This window comes from Colossoma macropomum, unplaced genomic scaffold, assembly GCF_904425465.1.
Source record: "Colossoma macropomum unplaced genomic scaffold, Colossoma_macropomum, whole genome shotgun sequence".
NCBI lineage: Eukaryota > Metazoa > Chordata > Actinopteri > Characiformes > Serrasalmidae > Colossoma > Colossoma macropomum.
This window is the reverse complement of record NW_023494792.1, coordinates 17877268-17895724: the sequence shown is the minus strand read 5'-3', so window position 1 is coordinate 17895724 and position 18457 is coordinate 17877268. Positions and strand designations below refer to the sequence as shown.

Below are 18457 nucleotides of genomic sequence, written 5' to 3'. Positions count from 1 at the left end.
TGTATGTGTGTGCACATGCATCTACAAGTGTGTGTTTTCCCTGCAGTCGGTTGTTTCTTCTACGTCTTTGGGCTGAGAAATAGACACAAAGACTTATAAAATGTGCAAAAGACTTCAAAAGTGTTCTCAAATTGACATTAATATTTTATGACTGGTTTATTTGATTTAGTCATACAGAAGAAGAGGGAGCCTATTTCTCTTCAGGTCTTTTCATTTTCATTTTCTTGTTCTTCTGCCAAGAGCAATTTAGACTTTAAACTTCAGTGATGCAGAGAGGTGCTGTATTTTAAGTCTCCAGTGTATTATTTGGTGATACAGAGTTAAATGTGTTTACTGAGTGTTTTTCATACATTCTGACCTCTCTTTGTTAAACAAATGCTGTTCTGTGTTAATATATTCATAAATATGTAGATGCATTATGGAAAAAACAGTCAGAAACACATGCACATACAGTGTTTGTTGTTTTGGCTCTGTACTCCAGCACACAGTACTTGAAATGAAACAATATTAAGAGGACTGTGTGTAAAATAGGTGGTAATTCCTGTATGCTTCACCCAGTATAAATGTAAATACTCTTGAATTAAAAGTGTCATTCAGCTTTTTTGCTCCATTTCAAATCAAGTTTGTCAGAGTACAAAGCCCAAACAACAGAAATTGTCGCTGTCTAATTTTTTACTTTACGCAGACAAAAATGGTAAAATGAAAATATTTTAAAACTGGTCGATATAACTAATATTTCTCATTTTTTGGATTGTTGTAAGAATTTGGCTGATTTCAAGAAGGCTTTGGTAGTTTTAATTCATTATATGTAGTGAAATTGTGTTGCTCTACAGGCAAAATCTTGTTTCAACACATAAGGTAAATAACTGCTTGTTTGAAACATTAAAAATTATGGCAGTTATATATAAACACGCGCACTTGTATATACATGTGCGACACTTCCTTTTGTACCTAAGCTGTCTCCTCTTTTACACAGCACTGGTGGCGTGAGTGTATGTTAACTCACAGTAGAGAGAGAGCTGGTGTCTCTGAGCTCCAGCATGGTGCAGCTGTGTGCCTGCAGGCAGCTTGGCGAGGCTACAGGGAGAGAAGACTGTATCTCCTGCAGAGGGAAGCGGTCCTGCTGCTTCAGAGAGGCTGGAGGCGGTGTATGCAGCGGAGACAGCGAGCCGCAGGCCTTATTCAGGCAACATGGAAAGCACACAGACAAAGGCAGAGATATCTGCAGCTGTGCAGAGCCATCGTAACACTGCAGGCTGCCTGTAGGGGGCACCAGGCTCGCCAGAGGTATAAGACTATTACTGTGTGGTACAATGGAAATGAGAGGTTATTTTGCATGTTGTTAATATTTTCAGAAACTTGCAAGTGACATACTTGGCTTAAATTCATTTATAAAAGCTATTATTATTATCATCATTTATTGCAGAATTTGCTGTTTGGGTTGGTGCTAAGAATGAAGCATTGAAATTCACAATGATGTGCTCTTTCCTAATTCCATAGCCTTTGTAGAATTATAATTTGTATAATATTTCTGCCTTTCTTAGGTGTAGCCGCTTGAGAGAAGAGCAAAAGTGCACTAATGAGGACGATGAAGACCAGAATACTGCAACAGAAAGTTTACATAACCTCCAAAACCTTACTGATGCCCAGAGAACTGACAAAGACTTAAAAGCACTTCAGCAAAGCTCAGAGATGTCACAGGAGGAGCAGACAGTGGAGGTTACTGAGAGTCTACTGTCAGAACATTCCAGAAGTCTAGATGACAGCACTCTTAAGAGCCGAGCCAAACGAGAGAGCAGAAGGAAGAGAGAGCTGGAACAGGCTACATTTAGTCTGGAACTGCTAAAGGTACGCTCCAATAATGTTCCTCTTTCTGACCAACCAGTGGCCTCTATTGAAAACACAGCGTCTTTGAAGGCTGTGCCCCTCCACTCCTCTCCTCACAGTTCCCTAGACAGCCATGGCAGTTTTGAGCTCCTTAATGTGGATGATGTGGAGCTAGAGGAAACAGACCTTCACCATCATCCTGATCCATCCCTTAAAGATGAGTCCATACCAATGGAGGTGAATAAGAGTGAATCAGAATCAGAGAAGACACCGGTAAGAAAGCTAGAGCTGTCCAGTCCAGTTCATACAGGTCAAACGACCTCAAAGCCTCTGTTCTATATATCAGATGAGGGAAGTAGCCCTGTCCGTCCCAAGCCACAGACACCGTCTAGGTCGAAACCAGGCAGAGACAGAAAGGAGTCTGTAGTGGTCCTCATCAGCATGCAGAAGGAGAGTCCTATAGACCAGAGCAGCCTGGAAGCCATGGAGAGGCTGGAGCAAGAGTGCAGGCCAAGCGCAACCCATCACAAGAGCATTTCCCCAGGCATTCGAGTTGGAGAGGCTGTTTCAAATCGTTCTACCAGCCCGCCACCTCAGGCACCACTGGACCCACGTCTCAATCTTGGGCTCTCATCTGGCACAGCTACTCCGTTGGGAGGAGGTGCAGCACAAAAAGTCACCTCAGAATCTAGAACAGAAGAGAACATGGCCAAAATACAAGCTCAGAAGAAGGCAGTCACTCACAGTATCAGTATCAGCATGAAGGAAAAAGCCACTAGCCTGGCCTTCTCGCCCAAACGCAGCAGGCTGACCTTCTCCAAGTGAGTAAAAGCAAACGTACCTCCTCCCATATCAGGGTTCAACAGGCACAACACTGTCACATATCACTTTGAAAACAGCCGTTAGAGTTTTAATCAGGCATGAAATTTTGTTTTGATCCCAAATACCCGACCCAACACACAGCATTATGTTTTGAGTTTGAACCCGATCCAAACAAAATTTTGTCTAAACCTGACCAGACCCGAAACGCGTCATGAAGTTTTGAGTCTGAAACTGACTTAGATCTAAAATAAAAGGTCTGCAACACACCCAAACCTGCACATCGTCACCTAAAGTGTTGAAGAAAACCTGACAGGATAGCGTTACTGTTACTGTGTAGTTGACAATAATAGCTGTCATAAGAACATGGATAAATAAAATATTTATGTTAAAAACAATATTAACTAATATGCTATAATAAAATATTCAGTTCTAAATTAAGTTTAAAGACCCTGTGCACTCAAAAATGTATTTTTTTAAATGCTTAACTCTTCTTGGATTTCTTATTATGGTTATATGGACTGATATTTCTGTCAAATATGTTACCATAGCACAGAGTTCACATTTTGCCACTGAAAACAGACTTTCTCAGTAAATCTGAAAAAAAGGTGCCATATAGCATATTGGTTTTGAGCATGGGCCTGTTATGATCCAGTATTCAAAAATATGCTAATGAGAGGATTTCTACACAGTGTCAGGAAACGTGCTTACACCTACAAAACATGCCTTTGCTAATGTAGCTAGATTTCTGGACTATGCAGTAAGTTATTAGCTAAAACTGACAATTGATGTTGGTATTTAAAATTACGGTGGTGTCAAATTTATATTCCACATCTGTCTTATAAACTGTCAGGTGTGGTGTAGAGCTATTCTGTTAACTTAGCATGCTACAGTTTCACACCCCCAGCACAGGTTCATTCCAACTCACTGAAGCTTCACTGATGCAAATTTAGATGATAGACTCAAATCTGAGTAAGTAAATCTATGTTTTTGTGTGTGGAGCTGTTAGCTTAAACTGCTTTTGCTTCAATGTCCTTATTAGTCCTGTAAGCCTGTGTTAGCTTAGCGAGAAGGCTTAAACAGCCACACAGGTTAGTTTCGGCTCATTGAGGCCTCACTGACACAAGTTTAGAGGATAAAGACTCAAATCTAAACGAGTAAACCTGTGTTTTTGTGTGTGAAGCTGTTAGCTTAAGCTACTTCTGATTCACTATCCTAGCACAAGAGGCTAATGTTAGCTTAGCGAGAAGGTTAAAACAGGTACACACAACCCTGCAGGTTCATTCTGGCTCACTGATGCTGCACTGAGGCAGCTTTAGAGGATGAAGACTCAAAACTGAGCGTGTGAAGTCAAGTGATTGTACTGGATTGACAGAAAGACAGAGTCTTAAAGTTACCTGGGGGCTTTGTTTCTGTTCTTCCTCATCTCATAAAACATAGAGACAGCATGCAGGGTACAATTTGCGTAATCATGCATATTCATAGATATTCGCATTCTTAGTAAGTGTTGAGATTTAGGGATGTTCCTATACCAGTTTCTTTGGATGTAACAATAGTACATACAATGTTATTAAACACAGATCATTTTATTTTGTTTTAAAGTATGGCTTTAGAGGTATTTTAAATTCCATTTAACACATTTGTTCATCAAGCAGTGCTTTTAAAACAACATTCCAAATGTTTTTTAGTCTGGATAATCATTTCATACTGCACTGCAGGCTGTGTGGTGCTGAAATACCAATATATTACCTTCACCCGTTTATTCCAAAACCTAAGAAATCCTAAAAAAAGGAATCCTGTCTTTTCACATATTTTGTCATGTAAAAGACTGCATTTGGACAGCTTTTTCCTCATAATATTTTGGGTTGAGTTTTTTTATTTTGAGTTTTGATGTAAGTCAAGGGGTAGAGTAAAATTGTTTAAAAGTGGTAGGCATGCTGCGTGAACCTAAAGATGAAATTTGAACCCTGACCCAAGCCCAACACACGTTTGGAAAATGACCACCAATCGACCGCTCACATCGAACTCTTCAAACTCTAACTACAATAAAGCCATTGCTTTATTGGAAAAAAACACTTCTAAATAATGAGTGTACCAGGAAAATGCAGTTTTGCTTGATACATTATTTTTAGCGTATGTAAAATATTTTTGATTAGTAATATATTTTCTCTTTACTTAAAAAGGTCTGTAATTTGTCCCTCAGGTCCGATAAAGATCTGGCGAATCAGGAGCGCTCTATGGCCTTGCAGAGAGAGAGAACATCAGGTTTCAGGTCACTGAAGAGCAAAGAGGTGAAGACCATAACTCTCATACGCATTAATTTAGTTCATGCTGTTTCTCCATATTAGAATGTCTGATTATTACCCATACCATCCCCATGTTTTGAGTAGCACATCTTGCGCTTCTTTGTACTATTTGAAATGTTGAGAAATAGTGACTTTTGTCTAAATGCTACAGGTTTAAAAAGCCATACTGCACTGTGTACACTGTGTGAGATTTTGAGCATATTAGTATATAGCACTAGGAAGTAGTTTCTGGCTCAAGGACTGCCTTGGGAATATTCAGAATAATGCTAGAGCATTTGTCTAAACACGGTATGTGTGGATTTGTGAATGAGAATATGCTTACACCTGCGAGTTCTGGTATCCAGTCCTCATGCAGCCATCTACATTTTGCATAAACTGTATGTACGAGCAATATACAGAAACAGACTTTTCACAAGAGGACATTATTTTGAAATGCTCAAGATCTCACATAGCACCTGAAGAAATAGCAAAACATGGCTCAGTTCAACTACTAAAAATCCTGTCTTTTCTCATATTTCGTCATATAAAAGTCTGCTGTTGGACAGCTTTTTATAATATTTTGGTTGAGTTTTGATGTGATGAATCACTTCAAATGAACAGGTGGCCAGAGGTGGCCGCCCAAAGAAAGCCCGCATGGCTCGGACTCGCTCCGACTTCCTGACCCGTGCCTGTAGCACTGAGGCTGATTCTGATGATGAGGATGATGATGATTACGAGTACACCCCTGTGCTCTCTCACACACTGCCCCTCCCAGAGCCCCCAGGCTCTCCCACTGCTGACCAGGCCTTCCACAGCGACTCAGAGATGGTAAACTTAGCCACAGTGGTGCTCCCCATCACCCTGCTAACCATTCCCCAGCCATTGCACTTCCTCTGGGCACTGGTTCTAACATATGGGTGCTAAACCTGGATTTGTGGTTCGCACTGAAGGAGGCTTTGTCTCTAACTCAGCATTCTCTAACACATGCCAGTTTTTTGACACAGTAATGTAAATAAAAGGAACCCATCTGACCAAATGAATGCGTCTATTTGGCCAGTCGTTATTAGGATTCAGTTCTTGTGGAAAATTACCTTTAAAGGGAAATCATTTTAAATCTGGCTTGATTTGTATTTGTTAGAAAATGTAGGTTTAATGCACTCATAGCCTCCTCTAGTTTGTTACCCCTGCTCTTATTACTGGATCTGTAGGGGTTGTTTCTGATCTATTAACACGGAGATATGGCTAACCTTAACTGACTTTTTAACACCAACGTTCTTCCAGTGGATTTGCACCTCTGACCTGTCTTGCTTTGGGGAAGAAGAAGAGACTCTTCAGAGAAGACCTAACCTCTCTGTTCTCTTTTTTCAGTGCTCTTAGTAGTCTGACACGTTTTTAGAAATTGATAACCCGCATGGTGTAGACATTAATTACCATTTCCTTAGAATGTCCTCAAAATCACTGTTTGAAAATTACTCTCCTGCCTTGCTCTCTCATATTCTTTTATGAACTGTCCTTCTCTTCCATTCACTCACTCTCAGATGCTCATTCACATGTCGTGTATATACTTACATATGTACAGTTGCTGATGTTGTAGCTCACAGATACAATAGTATACTTTAATTTTGTTCATGGTGCTGTGTTCTTGTTCTTCAAGCTCTGTCTGTGTCTCCTCTTTTTCTCCTCTTTCTGTAGCCCTCTCAGAAAGAACAGAAGCGTCTGCAGAAGACCATGTCCTCAGGAGATCTGGGCAAAGTGGACTCGTTAAGGAAGTCCTCATCACATACAGACAGCAGGTCAGCAGTCATTTCCTAATCCAGTTTTCAGATTTGGATGTTTTTCCATGGAGAGTCATAACGTGTGTTGTTAAATTTCAGCAGGGTCAGGGGTAAGATGCGCTTCTGGGGAAAGGGAAAGCATAGTGAAAAGAAGATGTCCACCAGGGGGCACTCAGCAGATGGAGATCTCAAACGCAATGGTAAGAACAGGGAAATAATGACTCTTCATGTAATCAAGTATAAGATGATATATATATATATATATATATATATACATATATATATATATATATATATATATATATATATTTTCAGGTGATCAGCACTCTTGTTTCTCATTGTACTCTCACTCTCTCTGGCTCCCCACAGACTCCCCCTCTGGCAGTCCCGAGCGGAGCAGAGCGCAAGATCGTGTTCGGGATAGCAAGGAGAACCGAGAGCCAGAAACAAGGATGATGATGATGACGATGAGGAGGAGGCGAAGTTTAAAGATCAGCAGCATAACCCAAGAGCCTACTGCATGGCAGAACGATTCTCTCCATATCCTCTCCTGCACAGCTGACTATCGTAGCATGAATGACTTCCTCATGAAGAAGGTAGCTTCAGATTTCCACGAACATTACAATAATAATCTTTACTCATATTATAATCTTTAGTAATATGACTTTGGGTACAGGCCAGTGTCATTTCTGAACTTAAATGCAATGTTAACATTACACATAATCAACAATATAAACCTATATTCTGAATTGGTCTCTCTTCAGTCTTGTTTCTCTTATTCACTGTAGTTGATTTTTTTTGGTCTGATAGATAAATGATCTGGAGACAGAAGACAGTAAGAAGGACACTCCTGTGGATGTGGTGTTTAAGAAAGCTCTGAAAGAATTCCGCCTCAATATCTTCAACTCCTACTCCACTGCCCTTGCTGTAAGCACCTCCCTGTTACCCACAGATTTTTGTAAAACATGCATGTTGATGATCAACTACAAATGTTACTATTATTTTGTTTAAAAATCTAACCAAACCAGCTAAGATTGATCCTTTTAGAAATCTGGTTTCCCTCCTGCAGTAGCCTGTTACATTTTACTCGCTTGTTCACTCTTACCAATTTCAGATGGATGATGGTAGAAGTATCAGGTATAAGGACCTGTATGCACTCTTTGAGCACATTCTGGAGAAGAGCATGCGTCTGGAGCAGAGAGACTGGTCTGAGTCACCTGTCAAAGTGTGTATTAACACCTTCAAAGTCTTCTTAGACGAGTTTATGACCGAATACAAGCCCATGGATAGCACCCTTGGCAAGGTAAAGCTTGCAGCCCTTATTTTGTGATATTCTCTGCCTGGTCATTATCTCTGTTTCTGTCTGTTCAACACTTTGTCTTTGTCACAGGCTCCTAAACCAGAGCGCAAAAAGAGAAGGAAAAAGGAGACAGACATTGTGAGTTCCTTAGTTGCTGCTCAAGAATTTTTTCTATAACAGTGTTTTTAGGTCGGCTTAATCAGCTTAACAGTGTTTTTCAGTCAGCTTAATTTATTAGCAAAACTAGCCAAATAATCCTAGATTAGAAGCCTAGCGCAGTGTATAATATTTATCTGACTTCATCTGCTGCACTCAGAACATTAGAGCTACCCTAAATCTCTGTTGCCCCCTGCAGGTGGAGGAACACATGGGCCACATTTTTAAGTCCACTCAGTACAGCATCCCCACATACTGCGAGTACTGTTCTTCTCTCATTTGGATGATGGACAGGGCCTGTGTTTGCAAATGTAAGTTTTTCAGTTCTTATCCTCTACTTCATTCATGATTGCTTTCTTTTTCCGGTGTCAGTGCCCATTTTTTGCCTTGCTAATGTTCTATTTCTACTTAGAGCCACATGGAACTCCAAACAGTTCTGTTAGATATTGCATGTTTGCAGTAACCTGTATGTTTCTATGGTAGTGGGAAAGTAAGAAAACCCATTTCAGCTTCCTTACTGCCTCTAGCTCTCACTAAGGAGCTTTGTAAGTGTCTGCCTGCTCATGTGAGAGCACTTTAATCAGATTGACTCGGTCCAGCCTCATACATTTATGTGCTTTCACCGGTAACACCCTGTTCATCTTTCTCTGTCTCTCTCTCTCTCTCTCTCTCTCTCTCTCTCTCTCTCTCTCTCTCTCTCTCTTTGTCTCTCTCTCTTTGTCTCTCTCTCTGTGTCTCTCTCTCTCTCTCTCTCTCTCTCTCTCTCTCTCTCTCTCTCTCTCTCTCTCTCTCTCTCTTTCTCTCTGTCTCTCTCTCCCCCTACCTCACTCTGATCATGCTGAATAGGGTGTGGCAATTTTGCATGTTGATTATAGCAGGCTGTGATTCCTGGGTTGGACTGTGAGTTGAGAGTTGAGTTTTCACTGATGCTGCTTTGTTTTCTATCACAGTATGTCGCTATGCATGTCACAGGAAATGCTGCTTGAGGATGACCACTAAATGTAGTAAAAAGGTAAGAAATGTAGTGTGCAATTTTGTGTTGTTGTTGTTGTTTTTCACTTGGGCTATTCTTAAGTTTTTCATCAAACAAAAACTTGTACGTGTGTGTATGCATGCATGTACCTGGCTGTGTGTGTGTGTGTGTGTGTGTGTGTGTGTGTGTGTTGACGTGCAGTTTGATCCAGAACAGTCTTCAAGGCAGTTCGGAGTGGAGCTCTCTCGGTTAACCAGTGATGAGAGAGCTGTGCCTCTGGTGGTGGAGAAGTTAATCAACTACATAGAGATGCATGGTCTCTACACAGAGGGCATCTACAGGAAGTCTGGATCTACCAATAAAATCAAAGAGCTGAAGATGGGGCTGGACACAGGTGAGCCACACATGTTCTGCGTTTCCATCACACAAAAAAAACAACATACAGTTACAGCAACTGAGTAGTTTTGGTGTTATTGCTGTTAATGCAGATAGGCTGTTATTGTAACGTCTTTTGTTATTTTGGGTGCTGCAACTGGTAATTGATGAGTTGACAAAGTTCTGCTTTTTATTAGACAGAATTCCTGAATGCACACATCACTAAGTTAGCATGTTTTTAATAGTTGTTAAGGTTATTCTGAGCAATGGAGAAACACAGCTACTCATTTAAATGTTCTCAGAAAAGTGAGCACGTTTTTTGCTGATTGTATTTGCTAAATTGAGCATTGTTGCCTTAATTCTGGGGTTTGGACATTCTGTTGCACCCCCATACAAGAATGATACATGCGTTAGTAAGTTATAGTCCAATGTTCCTTTAACTGTTCAGAGTTTTCTGTCAGCTTTATCTAGCACTAGAACAAACCCTGTGAACCTTGCTCTTGAAGGGAAAGCATTAGAAGGATTATTAAACAACCACATACCACAGAAACACATGTATGTATGCTAAAGTTATCCTGCTTGTTGACTCCTATTTCAGATGCAAACAGCGTGAATCTGGACGACTATAACATCCATGTCATTGCCAGTGTACTGAAGCAGTGGCTGAGGGATCTGCCCAACCCTCTCCTGACCTTTGAACTATATGAGGAGTTCCTCAGGGCAACAGGTATAGTGACTATGTTCCTCAGTAAGACAGAACACCTTCACACAAAACCGCATTTCCTTAGTGTTGCCTCTATTAATAATTTGGCCATTGCTTATCGGGATGTTTTATTGGTGCAGGTTTGCAGGACAAGAAAGAAGTAGTGAGAGGTGTGTACACAGTAATCGATCAGCTCAGCAGGACTCACCTCTGCACCCTGGAAAGACTCATCTTCCACCTTGTCAGGTACAACAGAGAAAACCTCATTCTATTGATAGTGAGGGCAAGAAAGTGTTTTTTTCTTGTCTTTGCTTCATGTTTGCTTTTAGTGTATAAGACTACTTTTTTAAATACAGCTCACTACAGTAAAATAGATTTATTTATATAAAACATTTAAGTCTAACATTGAAATAATCCTGGACCTGAAATAATCCTGGGACAAAGTAAGTTATATACACAATTACCTTTTAACTGTATCAGCAGTGCCATTGTTAAGTTAATATCAGTTACCATAGAACTGCAAAATCATGGTAGTGTCACAGTTAAGAATATAGCAACAATACTTACCACAAAACGCCATAGTAAAATCAGGCATTGTCATAGTTAAATATGTTCCAAACATAGTTACTGTTTTACACCGTTCTAGTTAATGGTGTGATAAATGTGCTATAAAAATAGTTGCCAAAAAGGCGCCATAGCAGTTAATGAGAGAATTGTACATTAACCATAGTTACCCTGAACTACCATACAACCATTGTTACCATCAGGAACCACAGTAGTTCATACAATCATGGTTAACCATTCAAAAATCACAATTACTCTGAATTACTATTGTAAACTGGATTGAAAGAGAGGGATTTTCATTCATGACAAAAAAAAATGTCATTGGTACAAGAAAGGTACATTTGACATTTTTTTATTTCGATTATATGTGTATTTTTCAGGATCTCACTGCAGGAGGAGACTAACAGGATGTCTGCTAATGCTTTAGCCATTGTGTTTGCTCCCTGTATCCTACGATGTCCTGACAGCATAGACCCTCTGCAGAGTGTACAGGACATAAGCAAGACCACTGCGTAAGATATCCATATATGGCAAACATTTGTCTGTGCAAGTTAGTTCTGTATGTCTTAAGGTCTGTGTTTAACTTCGCTCATGTTGATTTGCTCTTCAGCTGCGTGGAGCTGATCATCTGTGAACAGATGAACAAGTACAGGGCCAGACTGAAGGACATCAACACTCTGGAGTTTGCTGAGAGCAAAGCCAAGAGCCGACTCACACACATTAGGAGATCTATGGTAAGAGCACTGACAGTAAAACTGATAGTAAGAGTGCTGATGTAGGATCAGCTGCCATCCTCCATTCATACCAATCATAATCTTGATATCCTAAATCCCCAACTGTGCAAGAAACTGCTTTGAGATTCTGGATAGGTTGTGTTGGGTACTGATTAATCAGTTTTCCACATGATTTAAGAAGCACCCACCCCACTAACCTTTCTCTCCCCTCTCCCATCCCACCCCTCACCTCCCCCTCCTTCAGAAACCAGTACTAATTGCTGTTAGGTTTATGAGCATAACCCGAACTGCCACCCCGGTATGTATGCAAGAGCGCTGTGATCTCTACACTCTGTGTAGTTGTTGTAATTGACATTAGTGCAGCATTGTTGCCAACTTTGTCAGTCATTCGTCGTCTCGTCGCCTGTCTGGTCTGTAGAAGATGTGAAGATAGAAAAGAGTGGATTTTGAACAATATCTGGTCTAATGATTGTCTTTTGTCCACTAGGCACTATGTTGCCGAGCAAGCTGACTGTCCTTGTCCTGTGGCTCGTCTAGCTGCACAGGGGTCAATTACAAAGCTGGATTCATGGTTAACAGGCTTAAATAAGAGCTAACATAGCCCTAAAGATAAATATACTCAAGGAAGCGCTACAAAATCACTGTTTTCTTAAGAAGTGCTAAAATGTGACACTAAGACATCGGCAGTTGAATATGACAAAGACGTTGCAAAGCAATGTCTTGAAAGTGTCTTGACTCCATTTGATTAACTGGTTTATTGCCTTAACAAGTGCATACTGATAGATGCCCACATCGGACGTATTGAATTATTGATGTTTATTGAATTCTACACTGTTACTTTTTTGCTTTCTTTCTTAGCAGAAGAAAGTCCGACGAGCTGCTGACCTAAATTTAAGCCAGTTAGCTTACTAAATAATGAGTCCAACTTTGGAGTACTCCCAGTGGGACTAGTGTGCATGCAGCCCTAATCTTCTTACTAATCATTTTTTGTTTGTTTTCTTATTTCTTTTCTTGCTTTTGCTTCTCGGCTCAATAATGCGCAGCCAAGTGCAGTTAAAAAGGTAAAGCTCTGCGTGTGCAGATTTGTCTTTGTTCAGTGTTCTGCCCCCTGCAGGTCAGTTTGAGTACTGTTTGTCTCAACTGTAATCCTCATCAGTGAATTAAAGTAGAATTGGGCGAGATTTTTAAATTGAACGACATGTAAGCTTTATGAGGTGCTTTGCATGTAAAAACTGCCAAATAACTATTCGCTGTTACATTGCTGAGATAGCAGTACATTGTAGATTTATTTTATTTTACTCTTAGAAACAAGTAAGCAGCAAAGTTGATGATCACCATTAATATACAGGCAAATAAACAATATGTGTTACTATTAAAAAATTATTAAAACTGTTGACGTTACATATCGCCCAAGCCAACAATTTTTCCAGTGTCCAGTTTCCTGTCTTCCCATAAGTAAAATTCCATGCTCTGTGTTCTAGGAGGGTGAGTGTCATTTTAATTGATGGAGTCTGTCCCTTTGTCTGTGTTTTCCTCCACAGGAGACAGTTTTCATTCATATCACCTTCTGCCTGTTCAGAGCTGAATACAGTGAATTTAGGTTTTCTCTCTTTTTGTCTGTCAGGGTAAAGGCCGGTTGCGCAGAAGCAGTCACCACACCCCTTCACCACCCATGAGCCCACGGTCTCCTTTGGTCACTGAGGGGGAGGGTCCAGATGAAGAGGGGGTGGAGCCAGGCCTGAGTGAACAGCAACAGGCAGCAATGCAGCAAGAAGAGAAAGTGCTGACTCGGCAAATAGAGAACCTGCAGAAAGAGAAGTCAGTGTCCCTCTCTCCCCCTCTTTCACCATCATTCCCATTGTGTCTGTATTTCAGTTAGTTTGCCCCCCCCACACCTCCCCCACCCCAGCTGTCATTTGTCAGCTTTTGCTTGCAAACAAGAACTTACTACACTATAAAATGTTTCAAAACTGTTTGCTTGTGCTGTGACTATGTTTGTAATCTCTGTGATTTTGTAGGGAGGAGCTGACATATGAGATGTTGGCTCTGGAGCCACGTGCATCTGATGATGAGATGCTTGAGTCTGAAGCTTCTATAGGAACAGCTGACAGCTCAGAGAATTTAATGGCAGAGCAAGAAGGAGCAACGTCTGAGTCCTGGGGTAAAACTGCAATATATAACTATAATGTAACTAAACTGCTGCAACACATTGTAAAACTGAATATGGAAATATAATGTCTACAGGAAAATGGTTTAAAAGTGAATATTTAACATATTAGGATTTCTCAATTGGCTAGTTTTCTTAAGTCCAAATCAACCCTGTCCAGTTGGTAGAAGAAATAAGGGATGTTCCTCACTTATAAAGGAGAGCCCTCACTTCAGGTTTTAGTTGGCCAGCTTAATGAGATCCTGCTTTGTGAAATACCACCAGGTCTGAAGAAGCCTCATCTTCAAATCTGAACAAGTTAATTCTTTAAAGTGGCCATACGATTGGTTCCCATTTATGACTTAAGGTGAACAACTCTGTGCCTGACTTGTCTAGCTGTATGCACATGAACTGGCCACTAGGTGGCAGTGAAGTTAAACCGAAAGGACAGGAATGCCTTACTGTGAAGCTTGTTTGATATTAAAATACGTTGGAAACAAATGAGAATACTCAAAATAATCTCTGATATCATAAAACATTCTTAATTTCTACAGTGGACAGTGTGTGCCTGAATGTTAAGACAAGCCAGGAGTTTGCAAGAGTAACAGCAAGGCTGTGGATGAGAGAGGCTGAAACAAAGCAAGGAGCATTACTGTTCAGGGCAGGAGAAGAAACACTCCTTAGTGCAGTTGCCTGAGCATGTCCGTGTGATATGTGGGAGAACTGCTCATTACATAAATGGAAAATGAATTTATGACTCAGTGAGCCTTGAAGCAGCCCACTAAGTCATACATTTATGGACCGATCTTCACAGAAAATCTTGTTTAGCCCATTTTCAGTGCAGGTTTCCTGCCCATTTTCAGTTTAAATTGCATTGCTGTTCAGAAATCCTTAAGGGCTTGTTTTAGCATGTGTCTGGAAACCTGTTTAGTAATGCTCCCTTTCATAAATACACAACTGGATAAAGTGAAATTTCTTTATATTTGCTGTGTGACTGTGAATTAATAACTGTGATTAACAACTTAAGTTATTTTATGTTTGTGTTATTCTTTAACTTCCAGTTGTTTGTCTGCAGTGTAATGTATAGCTTTCAGGAAAGATCAGAGAAACTAGGTTGGACCGATTCCTTTTCATGTTCTCTTCTATGAAACTCTGCTCTCCATCTTCTTTGCAGAGAAAAACTGTTCCGCAATCCATTCTAGGAAGTCAGAATCCAAAAGCAGACGTGCTTTACGCCGCCAGCCCGAGTCTCTGGACTCAGTCGACTCTGCTGTGGCCTCTCTCTCCTCCACCTCCTCCACTCCTCACTACCGCTTCCGCTCTTCCTCCTCTGGCCCTCTCTTTTCCTCCCCTCCAGGGGGCGACCACCATCTTCTCCCTCAGCAGGAGGAATCAGAGCAACCCGTGCTGACCACTCGATGCGCCTCCAGCTCAGAGAAGACCCGGCCAAGGAGCAGGGGGAACCGGAGCTGCCCACCCAAGCCCCGCGAGTCCGGGGAAGGAGGTGGTCGGCGCAGAGAAACTGAGTTCGGGTCAGTGCAGCCGCTGGTGCTGTATGGTAATAATGAGTTTATGGTGTGAGGAAGAGAGGCAGTAACCTACATGGCTGAAGCTGGTATTCAGAGCCCTGTTAGATCGAAAACCTTTCTCTTGTGACAAATCACGTTGACTCGGAGTGGAGAAGAGTGCGAGAGAAGTAATTTCGGGGAAGAGTGCTTTGAATAAAGACAGTGAGAGAGACTGAAAAAGCTTGAGGCCCCTAGACAGCAGACGCATGTTGAGGTGAATGCTGACCTGTCAGATTGACTCTCAGCTAGGGATGACAGTGAGTGGAGGAAGAAGAGCAGGATGTATGCTGGAAGTAAGCCTGCCAAAACAAAAAGCAAAACCCCCCACATCTATGTGATCCACCCTGCTGTAGAGAGGACCTGCTGGACTGGTCCTTTTCTCACTGCTTAACTTTTAGCTGTTCATACTCATGTTTACAAAACTGAGCCAATTAGAAGTCATCTGACTTCGACAGACTGCACAACGCTTTGCTACCACTTTTTTCTTCACAGTACTGAGAGATGTCAGTGTTTCAGACATCACTAATGTGCTAAATATGTAAGATAATATTGTATTATTCAGAGGGAAAAAAAAACATTGTACATAAAAATGCAGTGCTGCTGGATGGTCCATGTGAAAAGCGTTTACTTGTCTGGAATTTTTTGCAAATTACAATGGTATGTATGTTTTTTAGGTGTTTTTGTGCCAGTGTTGTCTTGTAAGCGTGTTTCCTATTTTTTGCTTTTGAAGAAAAATATCACTAGAGGACAAAGGGACAGGCAACAGAGAGGTGTGACATGCAAGCAGAACAGCCATAATGTAGCTTTTCCATTCATAGCCATATTCACATTTTAATACGTCCAGTTGAGAACTTGCCTTCTCTGTTTCTTCCTTTTCTTTGTTGAAATGCTGGAATACATGAGTGTTCGTGTGACCAAATCAGGACTTGAAATATTTGTTCCATCTTTGTTTAAATACTGTTCGTAATATATTGTTTTGGTGTGCTATGACTTTTATATATATATATTACTTTTTTCTCTGAGCCATTTTTAGTTCCAACAGTAAGATGTTTTCATTCAGGCCAAGAATTATTTCCCAGGAACATACGCATACCATTTAGTTTCAACACTAGTAAAAAATTAAACGGAAATATATGCCAGAATCTCATTAATCCAGACTAATCACGCACTTATATACAAGCACACGTTATGGCAGTCCGTCCAGTATATATACTATAGTACATGAAAAAAGTGAAAGCCCAGAAAAGGGTTCAAATGAAGTTGTTTACTTCTTGCTACTGTTACAATAGCTGTTACAATTAAATCACATAATCTACCAGTCAGTATATTGTATAAGCATTCATTATGGTGTAATCTGTCAAGCAAAATGCAGCTACGTTCTTCTGTGTCTTGAACATGGTATGATAACATGCAGCTTTTCCTGCCTTTTCATGCAACTTTTGAAAGAGTAAGTCTGAACATAAGATAATCTTCCCATTTTGTGACACTACGGATGAATTAGTTAGTCAGTTATTCAGTGTTTCTTCATCTGAAGGCCAGGTCTGTGTGATCAGCTCTGCCTGTTTCATCTTTACAGCTCCAGAAACGTTACAGACAGCACACACACGTCTGAGCACAAAAACAAGAAAAGAAAAAAAAAACAATGGCATCCATGTGCATCATGTGTTGTATCCCTCATAAGTGAATGTACTGATCACTGGAAGGCATGCTTCACTCTGTTCTTCACTTCTTTCTTTGACATCTGTAGACTTAAAACCGTGTAGGAAGAGTGTAGGTCAAAAAACACTGTCTTAAAGGATATATTATCCTGTTTGTGATGCTAAATGTTGAATGATCCATTTTGTGTTTTGACAGATTAGATACAGTCTGAAGGAACCAGCTTGTGCATTGTTTTTTTTCGGAATTATTATTATTATTATTATTATTATTATTATTTGTGTGCTCTTACGGGCGCAGTTGCCTGTGGTGCATATATTTCTTTAATTACAAATCTGTTTATGGATGTAAAAAGAATATAATGAACATCCTCTTATTAAAAGACTAAATGAAACATGTGTACACTGACTCTTGATAGTCAAAATAAAAAAAGCACATTTTACATTTATTGTGTTTATCACAGTAGCATTGTGAGGTTTTTCACATTAGAACTGATTCATTTGAATTTCATCAAATTATCACACCTTGAATACAGGAGAATGTCATGCAGTAAATAAGAGGAGGCAATGGACTAAAAATCAAGCTTGAAGAAACTAATTTTAAAGGGGATGTTTTTTTTTTTTAACCTTAGTTTATGTCTTGTCTGGTCATAATAATAATAATAATCATAATATATAATTTAAAAGACAAAACATTTGTTTTTCTTTAATCTTCCATCAAAATATAAAGGCTTTAGCCTGCCTCTCAGACAACTTAAAAGATTTAAAACACCAGTTTTTATTATGTCACTGCATCAGTGGATGGGGAAAATGTTATTATTACATTACCAATATAATCATGCTTTACCTCCCCCTCCCACCACCTATCATATGGCACGCTCAGCTAGCTCAGAGAACCTCTGTGATACCGTGTTTCCTCAGAAATATGTTGCTGAAGGAAAATGCTTCATGATTTCCAATTCGCTTTGATTTTAAAGGGGTGATCAGGTTTAGCACTGAGAAGAGCTGAATTTAAGAGGTTAAGTGATCAAACCTCAATGATGTTTACCCTAAAACAGAACACATCTCTACTTTGGGCTGCTTAAAAAAAACAATACTAAAGCTATGTTTCATTTTTGTTACACTACATGTCAGTGGAGTATTGATCCATTATGTAGAAAAATAAGTTCTGGTTTTGACTTTATGGAAATTCCCCAACATTTTCTTCATTTACAGCCACGGTTGAGTTCCAAATCTTGCAGAGTCTTTCCTCACACGTATTATACTTTTCTCCATTTTAACACATCTGATTCAACTCCAGAAGGGCCTGAACAGCAGGAAAACACTGAACTTGTGGCTGACTGTTAACTAGAGGTCTAATGACAGTTGGCTTTATTTTTGTAATAAGGCTCACAGCAGGTGTAGCCTGTGTTTTACCTGTTCACAGAGCAACACAACAAAAAATATAAATAAATAAATAAATAAACGACTCACCCCTAAGTATCCATCCCAGAGCTTTGGTGCTCCTAAAGCCCATGTGTGAAACACAAGGACTGCGGGCCAGATCAGGCCCGCCACACAATCCTATCCGGCCCACG

General features: G+C 40.2%; 1 protein-coding gene across 9 annotated transcripts in view; it reads left to right on the top strand.

Moving 5' to 3' along the window:
• myo9ab (myosin IXAb) overlaps window positions 1-17335 on the top strand; it is a 103564-nt gene extending 86229 nt beyond the window's left edge. For 6 of the 9 annotated variants that reach the window (XM_036576344.1, XM_036576343.1, XM_036576346.1 and 3 more), the window contains 21 exons: window positions 977-1287; window positions 1545-2648; window positions 4850-4937; window positions 5553-5759; window positions 6624-6724; window positions 6806-6906; window positions 7076-7302; window positions 7517-7633; window positions 7821-8009; window positions 8097-8144; window positions 8362-8473; window positions 9113-9174; window positions 9337-9529; window positions 10109-10237; window positions 10354-10459; window positions 11158-11289; window positions 11388-11511; window positions 11756-11809; window positions 13136-13329; window positions 13530-13672; window positions 14832-17335. In XM_036576344.1, the coding sequence (XP_036432237.1) occupies window positions 977-1287; window positions 1545-2648; window positions 4850-4937; window positions 5553-5759; window positions 6624-6724; window positions 6806-6906; window positions 7076-7302; window positions 7517-7633; window positions 7821-8009; window positions 8097-8144; window positions 8362-8473; window positions 9113-9174; window positions 9337-9529; window positions 10109-10237; window positions 10354-10459; window positions 11158-11289; window positions 11388-11511; window positions 11756-11809; window positions 13136-13329; window positions 13530-13672; window positions 14832-15238 (4149 nt within the window). In that variant the 3' untranslated portion in view covers window positions 15239-17335. The remainder of the gene's footprint in view (window positions 1-976; window positions 1288-1544; window positions 2649-4849; window positions 4938-5552; window positions 5760-6623; window positions 6725-6805; window positions 6907-7075; window positions 7303-7516; window positions 7634-7820; window positions 8010-8096; window positions 8145-8361; window positions 8474-9112; window positions 9175-9336; window positions 9530-10108; window positions 10238-10353; window positions 10460-11157; window positions 11290-11387; window positions 11512-11755; window positions 11810-13135; window positions 13330-13529; window positions 13673-14831) is intronic. The other 3 variants (XM_036576348.1, XM_036576347.1, XM_036576341.1) reach the window with 3 other exon arrangements.
• Window positions 17336-18457: the final 1122 nt, after the last annotated feature.